The 13,971-nt window shown below is 42.3% G+C and overlaps 3 protein-coding genes across 5 annotated transcripts; 2 read left to right on the top strand and 1 right to left on the bottom strand.

Moving 5' to 3' along the window:
* Nucleotides 1-704: 704 nt before the first annotated feature.
* On the bottom strand, nt 705-11,368 carry LOC108142558 (cytoplasmic dynein 1 light intermediate chain 1). The gene is made up of 8 exons (XM_017266497.2): nt 11,182-11,368; nt 10,641-10,835; nt 3,636-3,826; nt 3,159-3,559; nt 2,515-2,744; nt 2,328-2,439; nt 2,074-2,259; nt 705-1,980 (listed from the first exon to the last, which is right to left on the bottom strand). The coding sequence occupies exons 2-8, from the start codon at nt 10,730-10,732 to the stop codon at nt 1,711-1,713; spliced, it is 1,482 nt and encodes a 493-aa protein (XP_017121986.1). The 5' UTR covers nt 10,733-10,835; nt 11,182-11,368; the 3' UTR covers nt 705-1,710.
* Nucleotides 5,007-10,633, top strand: LOC108142557 (armadillo repeat-containing protein 2). The gene is made up of 7 exons (XM_017266496.2): nt 5,007-5,676; nt 5,751-5,949; nt 6,348-6,485; nt 6,548-7,200; nt 7,261-7,444; nt 7,555-7,785; nt 7,843-10,633. Exons 1-7 carry the CDS (start codon nt 5,246-5,248, stop codon nt 8,680-8,682), a joined length of 2,676 nt encoding a protein of 891 aa, XP_017121985.1. The 5' UTR covers nt 5,007-5,245; the 3' UTR covers nt 8,683-10,633.
* Nucleotides 11,369-11,778: 410 nt separating the features above from the next.
* Nucleotides 11,779-13,904, top strand: LOC108142274 (protein quiver). 3 transcript variants are annotated; one of them, XM_017266001.2, is made up of 3 exons: nt 11,779-11,794; nt 12,288-12,402; nt 13,378-13,904. In XM_017266001.2, exons 2-3 carry the CDS (start codon nt 12,342-12,344, stop codon nt 13,767-13,769), a joined length of 453 nt encoding a protein of 150 aa, XP_017121490.1. In that variant the 5' UTR covers nt 11,779-11,794; nt 12,288-12,341; the 3' UTR covers nt 13,770-13,904. The 3 variants fall into 3 exon arrangements, with proteins under 3 accessions (XP_017121490.1, XP_017121489.1, XP_017121488.1); XM_017266000.2 differs by lacking the exon at nt 11,779-11,794 and adding an exon at nt 12,215-12,229; XM_017265999.2 differs by lacking the exon at nt 11,779-11,794 and having other exon boundaries at nt 12,236-12,402.
* Nucleotides 13,905-13,971: the final 67 nt, after the last annotated feature.

A 13,971-nucleotide genomic window follows, 5' to 3' on the forward strand; every position in this document is an offset into this window, starting at 1 on the left:
TAAAAATAGTTTCTGTAGCACAAATCATTCAGTTATTTTTCGGTTTTGTTTGCTTGATTTTTTATATATTTTTTGTGGTTGCTTTTGACGACACACGGCAAAGAGCGAGAGGCAAAGAGTTAGTTGAACAAAATGAAAAGAAATTAGAGGATATGGAAAGTTATAGAAATTAAATCTCCCGATGAGAAGAGCATACATACATTTGGTGGAATACATATGGCAAAAGGAAAGCTTCTTCTCGACTCGAATAAATCATAATAAAATAGAACAATCGCCTGGGCCGAGGGCGAAATGCGATTGCAACTGCGATTGCAACTGCGATTGCGACTGCGATTGCAGTCCAGCTATGTTAACTTGGTTTCTTGTTTTCTTGATTCTGACGCATGCGTTCGTGTTCGTTCGTGGTCCACGCTCGTTTAAAATGGCTTAAATAAAAACTTGATTTAAAATGGAGACGTACAGCTGTCTCTCTTCTGGAGCGAATAACGACTGGGTTCTACATTAAAATCAAAGGGATTAAGGTTTAAAATTAATTACAGTGGATTTCGTTGGTTGGTTGATTGTTGAACAAAAGCAAAAAGAACGAAAATCGTGGGTTAACTAAAAATGTACACACGACAAGGGAGCACGGTTGTTCTCCTCGATTTCTCCTGCCATAAATACTAATATAAACGGTTCGCCTACCGATTCAACACAAGTGTGAGTGGGTGTGTAATTAATTAATATAATTAAAAAGTACATACAAGCTAGTCGCATACCATCCTCATCGCAGGGATCTTGGATAGGATCTTGGACTGTTCGAATCTCTCTCGTTTTCGTTTGTCTGCCGTTTGTTAATTACATTTTACAGCGTTTTAAATAATTTATCATACAAATGTGTGTGTGGACCCGCAAACGAAAAAAAAAACTACTTCACATTATCCTTACCATTATCGTTATCATTATCATAATCCTCTCTCGCGCCAAGGCCATTTAAACACATGCAGAGTGGGTGGAGCTGCGCGGCGAGGAGTACAATATGCCTCGCAGACAATATCCTTCTTCAAATAGCAAACTTTTTCGCTAAGCTAAACCATTAAGTGGCGAATTTCTCATCTCTTGTTCATCGTTTTATGTTTTTTTTCATTCCTAGTGTCTGTTTTGTTTTCTATTTTGTTTCATTTACTATCGAACGTTTTTGAGTATGCCGCAGGAGGCTCGCAATGAAATAGCTTGTAGTCAGGAAACTCATCACATGAGTTCCCGGAAGTTTGTTGAAAAGTTTATGAAAAATCTCCGGACATTGATCAGTTTCTTGGAGGGCGTTTGATTCGGAAAGCGAAATTTGTATTTCATAAAATTTAGAAACTTGCCTTTCCTTAGAGCTCTTAATAAACAATCGAATAATATTCAAAGTTCAAATACCTTCATAAAGATTTGAATAATTGGCCAACAGTTTCTTTTTTGAATACTATACCCGCAGACTGATCAAAGTCTGTCCACCAACTTTGAGACCATTGAATGATCTTTAGGCTGTTTTAAATTGTGTTTCCATTCAGCACTACTGGCCCTGCGTTCTCTACGAGTCTCTGCCCTTCACTTTATGCTTAAATAACGATTTCATGTTGATCTGGTTCTTTTGTTGCTGCTGCCGCTGGTGTGTGTTTCTGTGGTGTGTGTGTGTGTGTGTGTGTGTTGCTGCTGCCACTGGTTGACTACGGCGTTCAGCACTCAGCACTCACTCTGCGACAGGTCGATCTCCTTCTTGACGCTGCGCGATAACCGGTCCAGCTCGGCGGCCGCATCTGTGCGCACGGCCAGCTTCTCGGGCGTCATCATGGCGTCCGTGCCGTTGGCCGTGCGACCCGGTCCCGCCGGACTACCGGCTCCGCCCGAGCCGCCACTGGCCGGACTGCCCGACTTTTTGTGCAGCAGCGAGTTGAAGAAGTTGGCCAGAACGCCCTCGGCACCGGGCGTGGCTGGCGTCAGCTTGGGATCAATCTGCAGATGGGCAAATAAGTTTGCATTCACATTGGTTTTTTGGTTTTTTGGTTTTTTGGTATTTTGGTTTTTTATATCTCAAGTTATACGCACCTTTTTGGGTGAACTCTGGCCTGCGGTGCCGGGCGTTCGTGGTCCGCTCTTGTTGCTGCCCACACCCTGCGATCGCAGAGGCGACTCTCCGCGCACCTGGTCGCCCTGCTTGAGGATCTCCTGCTGGCGGGCCAGGAAGGCCTGCTCGTCCTCCGTCTGCACTTCCGCCTCTCGATTGGAAACCGCCTGGATAAAGTAAACAGGTTAATTATCAATGGGTTTCTTGATTAAGCATCTTTGTCTTAAAATAATACCTTTCTAGTTGGCGGCGATTTGATAATGTCTGTGTAGGGATTCTCGGCCTTGACGCCATGCATATTCTCGTACAAAATACTAATCTTCTTCAGGCTATCCCAGCCAGCCGGACTGCAATAAAGATGCAAATATCACCGATTTAGTTATTCACTTAACGAGAGAGAGAGAGAGCAGAAAGACACCCACATGAGTACCGCATCCTTTTCAACGACTAGCGCTGGCGTACGGAATGGTAGACCATAAATTCGATGCGTCAGATATTTGTAGAGGAGATCACAGTTTTTGTCTTCTTTGACGCTCGTGTAGAAGAGCGAGGTGCCGTGCCGCAGGCAGAAGTTACGTATCCACTGCTGGATGAAGTCGAAGTGCTCGTCGCGATACTCGTACTCCTTCTCCAGCGTGGTCATGTAGTCCGTCTGTAAGCAAAAGCAAATGGGTTTGCATGAGTAAAATTAAAGAAGTCACAATTATATAGCTGGTTGTAAACGGTGCGTCGGGTAAAAGTCTTAAAGACTCATCTCAGCAATTTGCAAACATATTTAATGGTTTTTATACGAAATATCAGAGTTTTAAAGCTGGTTGTAAACGGTGCAGCGGCTAAAAATCTAAGAAAATCTAAATTTTAAAGCTGGTTTTAAACGGTGCAGCTGCTAAAAGTCTAAACGGCTCATATTTAAATAGTTTTGCAAGAGTTAAATTAAGAATATCAGAATTTCAAAGCTGGGTTGTAAACGGTGCAGCTGCTAAAAGTCTGAGAGCTCTAAAATGGTTTTCAATTTTTTACAACCAGCTTTCCGTTTTCCTACTTAATGATTTGCAGCCCAACTAACCTTTGTGACGACAACAACAATGTCGAGACCCAGATTTGTAATTAGTGCGTCCTCCGTGAGCGGCAGCAGGTCGTCCTCGTCGATCGAGTTGTTGCGCATTGTCCGCTTGACCGGAGAACCCGGGTCCATGTCATCGCCCACCTCGCAGTAGCTCTGCCACGTGGTGGCCAGTCGCTGGCGAGCCGCCTCCTTCTCTTTGGCGTCCAGCTGCAGGCTCTCGATGTGCTGGCCCAGGACCTTGATCCAGTGGTTGAGCTGCTCCAGCCAGCCCCACGGCTGCGTCATCGAGACGGTGAGGATGACGAGTGTGTGTGCATAGTTCGTTTCGTTGAGCGCATAGTGTAGCAGGTTTGTGTGCCCTGGATCGCCGTCCAGGACCCAAACGCCCAAACGCGTCATGTCTGCAATGAAATACGAAAATTTGATCACCACGAAATATATATGATTGTTCATTCGATCGATCGATCGATCACCCACCGTCTCTGTACTCGTCCTTGACATCAATGTAGGCATACTCCAGGCCGGAACCCTTCTTCGGATCCTCGACGCCCTGCAGTTTGGCAATGAGTGTCGTCTTTCCGGTGGCATTGTCGCCTAATACTAGTACAGATTTGTTTGATGGAAGTTTTGTGCTGCCCTGTGTTTGTACTTCATTCAATATCGCTGACCTGCAAGGAGAACAACAATTGCACTTTACTAAAGACAGGACCACTTAAAAACTAAGGTATGCAATAATGAAGTCAAAAGTACCTTTACAAAATCTATATATATATCTAAATTGCTTTAGAATCTAGAGCTAGATTCTTCCCGATCTCAAAACCTCTGCGAATTGTGCGAATTACAAGCTGTAAGCTTTTCCGCTGACACAACACGTACTTAATCGAATTCAGGTCAGAGCTCCGTCATTCAGGCACATTTCCCTTTTCGCAACATTCCGCCATCAAGTTAATTGGCGGACGCCAAAAAACGAACCGACACACTCCATATACAAATAAATACCACCACCAACCCACAGGTTCCGTGCTTAATTTTAGTGTTTCGGAACTACGTCAATATTTGATATGGTTTTGCATGCGATTTACAAACGTCACAATGTCTGCAATTCACTTAGACCAATTAAATAATTTTCAATTGATGTCGAGAGTGAAGTTCTAGTGCCTTGCCATCCTGCCGCTTGGACAGTTTGGACAGAATGTCCTGTGCTGTCCTGTGCTGTCCTGTTCCCTCGGCTTCCACGACATGCAAATTGACCTCCAGGACCTGCTGCCCCCCGCACTCGCCACCGCATCAGCCAACTTCTATATGGAACTGAACCACACTGAACTGAACTAAACCGAACTAAGGGGAATATCGATTGCCGAGAGCACTTTTCCAGTTCGTTTCGATTCGTTTCGATGCGATTGTTTTGTTTTGTTTTGGTCGGGTTCCTTTATTGAATGCGGCGCTTATTCATTTGCCTACGAGTAAGGCACAGTGGTTCGAAACTTTAATTATTTGTACACTAAATATTATAAAAAATTTTAATTGGCAAGCAATCATTTGATTGTGATTGTTTATGTTCTTTAAAATCAAGTCATTAAATCAATTTGAATTTGCTCGAATTTAACAATAATACTTTTTGAATACTAACAATAGAAATCTGTTTTTCTTTCTCTTCATTTCTATTTTCTGTTTATTTTCCTGGCAAGCATTTTAATTCCCTATTTGTCTCTATAATTTTCCTAAAACTTTTCCGTAACTTTGACCCACTTCGAGGGAAAATCTAACTGCGTCCCACTGTGCGGCGGTAAGCGAACGATTTAGCGTTCTCTTCATTTGGTGGTGACTGGTTGGTGGTTCCTTTGAAGGGAAAAGTGGGTGGGCGGTGAAAGTGGGCGAGAAGGAGAGTGGAAGTGGGGAAGTGGTTCCCCGTTGGCATGGTGCACGCGAAAAAGCCAAACGAAAGGTACATTTTCCAGGCAAACTCCTCGCTGCTTTCGAGGAGTACGTCTAGAACTGTTGGTCGCGTTGGTTGAGAGTTGTCCATTGTCCATTGTCCATTGTATTGTTATACATTATAGACATTTAAACAATTAGGGCGCCTCAAGATGAGTCTCCTTTTGCGGCGACGATCGCGCAGCGAAACGCGTTCTCACGAGATTCGGACGGAGAAGGCCAGACAGCCGGAATCGGAATCGGAAACGAAATCAGACAAACCGGACAAGGAGCAGCTGGCGAAGCACTCCCACCACCATCACCATCACCACCAGATGCGCCACAATGCGCCGCATGCCAGTGAGCAGAGTCTGAACAAACTGGGCCTGGTGGCCACCAGTGGAATGGGCAGACGCAAGACATCCGCGGAACTCATCAGCGAGGCCAAGATGTTCCTGGGCGAGTCCGTCGGCGGCGCCGTTCCCCTGATGGCCACCGGCGGGGCCCGTTTGGTCAGCACTCGCCGACCCATCACGCCCCGCGAATCCGGACGGGTGCTGTACGGCAAAGTGGCCCTGGCAGGACGGCCACCCAGTGCATTTTCGTAGGTTACCCCCGGGATTCGATTTTACATTTATTTACGAGTATTTTTTTTTTTTTTTTGGGTTCTACGAATAGCATGCGCTATCTGCAGAACGAGAAACCATCTACGCCCCGCCAGTTGCCGGCTTTATCGGGATCTGGACCCGCCACGCCCATGCCCACCAGGAATGGCGCATTACTCTGCCAATCCAGCACAGAAACCCTGATCGAACTGCTCAAGCAGCACAGTGGTCTCAAGGATTGCAGCGATGAGACAGTGCAGCACATAAATGCGGTGAGTATTGGACTTTTACCAGCGGTTTTGGCCGTTTCTCCACCTTTTAGGTCTCTAGTTATCGATAATAAATCAGGCTTCCATCTTTTGGACAATCAACTTTATATTCTTAATAGTTCCGTATGAATATTTGTAAGGTTTCTGGTTTTTAATAACTGGTATTCCATCTTTCAGATCAGCTGTTTTATATTTTTAATATTTTTATATAAATATTAGGATTTATCCTTCTGTATATGAATCTTTTTCTTTTTATCGATAATAAATCAGTATTTGATTTGAACATTTGTGTTTCCTCATCTGTATTTCACCATTTGGATCAATTATTATAAATATTTAATTAGGTTCCCCTCAGCCAGACAATGCAATGCATATTAATAAATCCATTTGCCCCATTGCAGATCCTCCAGGAGCTTTATACGCGAGTGAGAAAACAGGAGCGCAGCTTTAAGCGCGGTTTCATCCTAGGAGGTCTCTATGGACTGGTGGAGTGCACTTCGCCGCGTGTTCTTTTGGCCGTGGCTCGTGTGGTTTTGGCAGTGAGTCATTTGTCAGCACATAATCCGCCTCATTAGTTAATTGATTTCATTTGCCCTTTCAGCTGAGAGTGACGGGCAGTAATCTGACGGGTGCCTGCAAGCTGATCTTCAAAGTGGCCAGGCATGAGCAGCATGATGCCCTGTTCCACGAGCACGATGTGCTGGAACTGCTCATCGATGGCCTGGGTCACGCCTCGCCGCTGGATGAGCCGGAGGCCTGCATTTATGCCTACGGTTGCATACGTTTCCTCACCGCCAGCAGTGCCCAGGAGCGCGATGATGCCCTCAACCGCAACTGGATTGGTTTGGAGGGTTCCGGCTCAGGCTCTGGCTGTGCCTCTGGCTCCGAAAGTCATCCGCTGGCCATCGCAGCTCTCATGCCTCCTGCTCTGTCGGCCATTTCGGCTGGCCTTTGTCCAAGGAAGCTGACGGGACAGCAAACATTGGTATCCCGCCTGGCTCGTCACGGCGCCGTGGAGCTGATGATTTTGCACCTGCAGATGCTCAATGAGGCGGGGGCCACTAAGCGCCTTCAGGGTCCGCCGCTTCACACGCTCTATCAATTGTCGGCGGCCATGAGGGCACTGGCGGATGTTTGCCAGCAGCAGCAGCGTTTGCAGCTTCAATTGCAACTGGCGTGTCCACATCTTATCCGGGCAGCCGAGGTTTCCATGGGCGAGCTGGAAGTGCAGGCCAATGTGGTGCGCACTCTGAGGTAAATCGAACTACATCCTCCATTCGAAGAGATAAAATTTAGCCTTTAATCCCTTTGCAGCGTGCTCTCCGAGGACTCGGATTGCTGTGAAACGCTGCACAACTATGCGGCCAGGATTGGCCTGCTCCTGGGTCCTTCTTGTGCCGGCGGTGGTCAGTGCAGTGAACGACTCCTGGCGGTGCTTAGCCGCTTGGGCTACATGCTGGGCAATATACTGGCCAAGCACGAGTCGGCGCGCATACAGGTGGGATTTTTAAATAACTTCTGTTAGCTACAAAATATCAATTTATATATAACATATAAGTTGCACGCTAGTCAATGAGTTATTAATCTAATATTCTGTTTTTTTTTCAGTACTTTCACAACGACGTGGCCATGGAGTATCTGCTGAATGTGCTGGAGCAGTTAAACGATCGCCCAGCCACCAGTGTGGCCCTTTTGGATGCCCAAATCAAGTTGATACGAGTGGTGGCCAATATGAGTGTGAATCCCGAGGTGGGCGCTGGCCTGGGAAATGTCCGTTCCTTGGGCACCGTGCTGCTCAAGCTTTTGAGCAAGACCAGCGACGAGTTGGCCAAGAAGAAGGTGGGTTTGTGTAGCCAAAAACCAAGCCCGAATTTAATGGATTTCTTCCCATTTTAGTCGCCGGAACAGCAGGAGCTGCTGCATGCCACCTTAGGAGCCCTGCACAACCTGTGTTTCTACCAGGACAAACAGGCAGCCGCACAGCCGTTGGCCGAGGGATCGCTGCAGAGCTTGATTGACGACTTGTCCGAAGCGTTGGCCAAGGTCTTGGGCCACTGTCAGACGTCGGTGACCAAAGTGGAGTTGGCCCGCGTGCTGGGCAACCTGACGAGGAACGAACGGGCTCGTCGTTGCTTCTGTGCGGCCGGAGGATTGCCATTGATGGTGCAGCAGCTCACGAAGCAGGCCGCTGGGCAGGATTACGAGCTGCGCACCTGTGCCATTGGGGTGCTGGTCAATCTATTGGGCGATGGCGAACAGCGAGGTCCTTTCCTACAGCTCCGAGGAGCGGAACTGCTGTCGCTACTGCTGCGTGGTTCCTTGGAGCAGGAGGACTGGTTCCTGGCCAATATCGTCTGCCAGGCCCTCTGGAATCTCCTCATCGACGGCCAGTGTGCGGCTAATCTCTGCCAGAGCGGTAACATACTCGATGAAGTGAGCGATCTGCTGGCCGATTATCTCGATGAGGAGCGCATGCTGCCCGGCGATAACGATAACGATAACGAAGAAGACGAACCGGAACGGGAGCCAGATGATGTGGATGCGGATGCGGATGTGGCGGAAACGGATGCCGATGCGGATGGCCACGACGCTTTGTGGGAGGATTTCGCACTGGTGGCCACCGATTTGCTGGAACGCATCCAAAACAACTTCGATAGGCAACAGCAATCGCAGACATTGGTGCTGCAGCAGACCGATAACGAAGACGATAACGATGTTTTCATCGAAGAAATGTAGTAGCTGTTCGTTCAATAGTTTATAGTGTTTCTATGTGTTTGCATCATTATTCGATAAATATCTTTAATCAAATAATCAAAGCCAATAAAAAATGTTTTAAATTAGCCCTCCAATTTCTGGAATCGAATGGGGAAATGGCAAAATTTCTAAATCATAAGAAATTAGGCAAAAATCGTTTTGGACATCATTAGTAACATTTAAAAACATTAAATATTGACAGTAAAATAATACAGCTGTCTTGAAAATCAATATCTTCAGCTAATGCTCCCTTAATATAAACACCGATGACGATTTCTTTTTAACGAGGAAATGAATACACAAACAAGTTCCTAATGTTTCAAGAACACTAAACTACAATCTTTAGAGTTTGTGGAAATGCAGTCCTACAAACTGGATCACTACGTTATATTTATAAATAAACTGCTTTCAGAGTTATAAAAGATGATACTTTGTTATGAGAAAAACAAATCTCGGTTGCGTAAACTTAAAATTTGTTTATATGGTACAACTGCATGTTATGCTTCTAAGGCTGATAAAACTAAGGAAAAACATTTTGGTAATATTGTATGCCTACTCCATTTCAGTTATTTTTGTGGAAAACAGTTGTTACAATTTCTATGGAGAAAAACAACTTCTGTTAAATATTGTACTTTAATCCTAACGCCATATGCTGGTGATTTAAAAGTTGTAGATACCTCAAGTAAAGGTAATTTTTAATTGCTGAATATTTGTATAAAGTTTTTTAACAAACAAAAATATTTAAATTTAGGAATATGAATATTATGATGTATTTTAGAAAACACCTGTTATTTCGAAACGCTTTGCCCAATTATGTTAACGGGTGTACTTTAAACGACATATTCAAGTGATGACAACATCGCTCACACACACACACCAGCGGAAACCAATACACGCACGTCTTAAGCCAAGTTTGGGTTCCAATCGGAATCAGTCTTATTGGCGAGTAGCCCATTGAGCTAGCTTTTATTTATAAGTATGAGTGTTGAAAAATTGATAAAGCGAAAAAAAAAGGTAAACGCTGCCCTCGATTTGTATTTTTTGTTAGTGAAATTGTGAATCATCCCCGCACATTGTTGCTCTTTTTTCGCCCTCTCTCCCTCTCTTTTCCTCTCTGTTTTTCTTCTTGGCCGTCTTTTCTCTCACTTTTCTGCCTTTCCAGCTTTTTGTAATATTATTTATTTACGCATTTTGTTTATTAGTTTATGTTCGCCAAAGCTTTAGAATCTTTAGGTAATATTTGAGGTTAAAGAGAGAAAGGTAGAAAAAAGAAATGACAACATGTCAATGAAATCAGCTGGTTTTTAGCCTTCCCAAAAAGTTGCCGGCTGCCTCAAATCATTTTGGATATTTCAAGACAAACAAATGGAGGTACAATTTTAAAGGAACATTAGTTACCAACGGCAATTAGTTGAAGGTAATATTAGTGGCGAAAATGAGCTTGCAAACGTCATTTAAAGAAAGTTATCATACAAAAAAGAGCAAAATGGAGCGCCCTCTCTCATGGCCTTCTTTTTTGTTTATTTTTTGGATGCTCTTTTTTGTGGTCTAATCTAAGACTACTTTTTGAGTTTTTATTGATCTATATTTTTGGTAGAACTTTATACAGGGCATAGCAAATAGTTTATTTTAATCAAACTATAATTACATGAGTTACAAGCTCTGGAACTTGAAAAATATCCAATACCTATTAGCGATTTTTTTCTTTTACATTGCAATTACTATAATAATATTAATTACGAAGACTTGTATATTTTAAATTAAACCTGGTTTTAAAGATACTATTTTTGTTGAAGGCTTGTGTTATTAAAAGACTTTTTCTTGTCTTTTTTGGGATCCTCATAAATGCTGGGTAATTTTGACTATAATTTTTGATGAATCGCAGTACTTAACTGATCTTACTTTTAGGAATATTTCTTTGGGATGCAACCCCTACTTACCATAAGTTTTCCTTTTCCGCTGCCGCATCCTTTTTCTTGGTGGTGAAGGATGATGTCAGCGCATTCGTTTGCGTCCCACTGTCCAGCGCCATGTTGTTGTTTTTGCTGTTTGTTGTTAACTCTGCGCTGCGGTACTCCTATTGGAACTCACTCCTCACCTGGTCGTGTCCAATTGGGAATCGGGATGTGCTGGCGCTGCATGAGAGAGGATAGGGACGAGAGAGAGGGGAGATGAGAAACAGTTGGCAAACAAAAACAAACACACGCGCGACAGAGCGAGACGGCCGCCAGGTGTCGGCTGCATATGATTTTGCAGTCTATTTAAATAATTTTACTTTTTTGTTTATGGCGCTGCAAGGCAAGGCTGCACACTTGTGTGTTTTTTTCCTGTGCATTCGTCACCGCCATCCCTCTCTCCCTTGCTCTTATTTTTGTTGCTTTAGTTACGACGCACAGCTGCTGACAAATTCGCAAAATTTCCTCTTCTCTCTCTCTTTCTTTCTTTTTTTTGGTGCCCACTTTTTTTCTTTTTTGTACGTACGCAGTTTTCCACGCTCTTCGCTCTCCGGTGAAAACTCGCGGCCCTGGACTTTCACGCACGCCTCCTTTGGTTACCTCCAATTGTGGCCGACAATTTTCCAAAAAAAATAACAAAAAAATTTCAACGGGCGAGCGAGAAAATTAGTTTTTCGCTGCGGAAAAAGATTTTTTTTTGATGGGCTGTGTGATAGAGATGGAACAAAGTCGATGGCCCTTATCGATACGTTTAGAAATTTGCAACATCGCTATTTTTCAGCAGCAACTATCGATGGCTTCTATGGAAATATCGACTATTTTCACTGTTTCAAAAACAGTTACATCGACAAAATTGTTTCCTATGCCAATTGTTAAGAATTCAATCACATTTTTCCTGGAATAAATCCGATTTAAAAAAGTAATACAAGTTATAACGTTTTACTTGCACATCCTAGCACATAAAACTCTATTTATTTCTTTCCATCCCCTCCATCGATATTTAATGTTTGTAGTAGGCTCATAAACGCCACATTCCTGTAAAAGCTATGTTAAATAACATTAGTTTATCAGCATGTGGATCAATTTGGTTTGAATTACAAAGTGAACGTGTTCTTAACAAAAACAAGTGCGTGTGTGCTGTATGTATTATTTTAATCCTTGTCTGCTTTATTTTGCCACTTATTTACATTTGATTTCATTACTAGTCTCTATTTGTTTAGTTAAATATTTTTAACTCTGTTATATTATTGTTATAATACAAAAGATATTTAACGACTAAACAGTGAATCTCTGAAAATTCAAAAGAAATTGTCTGCACTTGGGGAACGACCAAAATTTTGCCTGTTGAATTATCAATTATTTTTATATATATATATATATATAAAAATAGTTCAGAATTGCAATGGCTTCTTAATGAATTTCAGTGGTTCAACAGCATAGTGGTTGCTAATTATTGAATGAATATCTAAATTTAAAAGTATAAAACAACTGACCAACAGCTTAAGGAATACCCCAAATTTATTTCGAAAACTGACTTTCTCAGATTTTCGGTGGGAGAGTAATTTCCGCGCCTGGTAACACTATTTGACAGTCATAACTGCCTTGATCTTAACTTTTATATTTATTTAACAGTAAATACCGAAAACAGGAGGGAAAGTCGAGGGAATTGAATTGCAAGAAGGGACAATGCAATCCACTAGCCTTTTTCTGGCTGTGATTTTCCTTTTAAGCTTGGCCCAAATCGATGGTGAGTTCGGCGAGTTCGTGTTCCCGTTGAAGTCTTTTGTTTCAGTTGCTTATGTGTTGTGTGTTTTGCATTTGTGTGCGTGGTCTAGATTGATTTTCATTTGGGGAAAACGACAAAATTAAATTACAAACAAACTGTAGCAAAATTCTTTACAAATTGCATACAAATTTTAATCTTTTCTTTTAAACTTGCAAATACCAACAAATTTGTGGTTTAGTTTTTGTCTCTCACATTTTTTCGATTTCAATCAATTTTTGTCACTTAACTAGTATTATTTATAAACATAAATATCGGATATATATAAAAAAATATATATATTTTTAGTCGTCATAAACTAGCATTCTAGGTTAAAAGGAAAAATATATTTTTAACTATTAGTTCTTAACTTAATATCCATACATTTATGTACATATATAACTTAACAAAACACTTTTTACGAAATATAATCGTATTATGTATATATTTTACATCGTATTACATATTGAACATCTTATATTAAACAACGGATTTAACTTAAGTACATTAATTACTAACAATTGTTGTTAGTAATATGTGTTATTTTTGGAATGTTATTGAGTACACAAACTCGAATTAATATATTTTTTATAACAAAAGAGCTTAGTAAAAACTTGGGAACTTTACCTTTCTTTAATATTATTTCTTTTGAACTATATAATGTATGAAAATTCCTTTTATTTTATATGGTAATATTATATTCATGAGCCATTTATTTATTGTACATGGAATTTATATATATTTATAATGGAAATATATATTTATATGAAATTTATTTACTTATTCGCTGTCAAATATGTTGATAGTTAATTTGCAATTTAATGGAACTGGACCATAATTATTACAAATAAACTTTTTAAACTTTTTTATTGATAATGAAAAAACTTAGCAATGTATTTATTTTACATGGAATTTATTTATATATAACTGTTTCCGATACTAAATCCTTGCTGTTTGCAGGCCTCCTGCGCCGCTGCTACCAGTGCCGATCCCGCGGGGAGTTGGGCAGCTGCAAGGACCCGTTCAGCTTCAATGCCACGGATGTGGAGCAGGAGCCGGGCCTGGCGGCCATTCCCTGCGCCAGCGGCTGGTGCGGCAAGGTGATCGAGGGCGGCGGCACCTATGCCATCGACGACTACGACCTGGCCATCCAGCGGATGTGCGTGCAGCGCGGTCCGGATGACAACATGGACCGCTGTGCGGACACCATCTACAACTACAAGAAGGTCTACATGTGCTTCTGCCAGGGCGACCTGTGCAACGGGGCGAGGAGCTGGTCCAATCCACCTCCGATCCTTCTGATCCTAACCCTGCCCCTGCTCGCCTCGATGCTCCAGCGGATCCGGGCCTAGACTGGTTTTGTACTCTCAGCCTGCAATGTATATACATTTTTTAATACTCACACTCACTGCCAAAATAATAAAAATAATTCAAAATATAAAATAACAAATCCCCATTTAATAGATGATATTGGGATATTCCACTTCAAGTTCAAGTACAATTTTTATATAAATAATTGCTTTATGTTAACTAAAATGTTTGTTTTTAAAAGAA

The sequence above is a fragment of the Drosophila elegans genome, unplaced genomic scaffold, assembly GCF_018152505.1.
Source record: "Drosophila elegans isolate 14027-0461.03 unplaced genomic scaffold, ASM1815250v1 contig_149, whole genome shotgun sequence".
Taxonomy (NCBI): Eukaryota; Metazoa; Arthropoda; class Insecta; order Diptera; family Drosophilidae; genus Drosophila; species Drosophila elegans.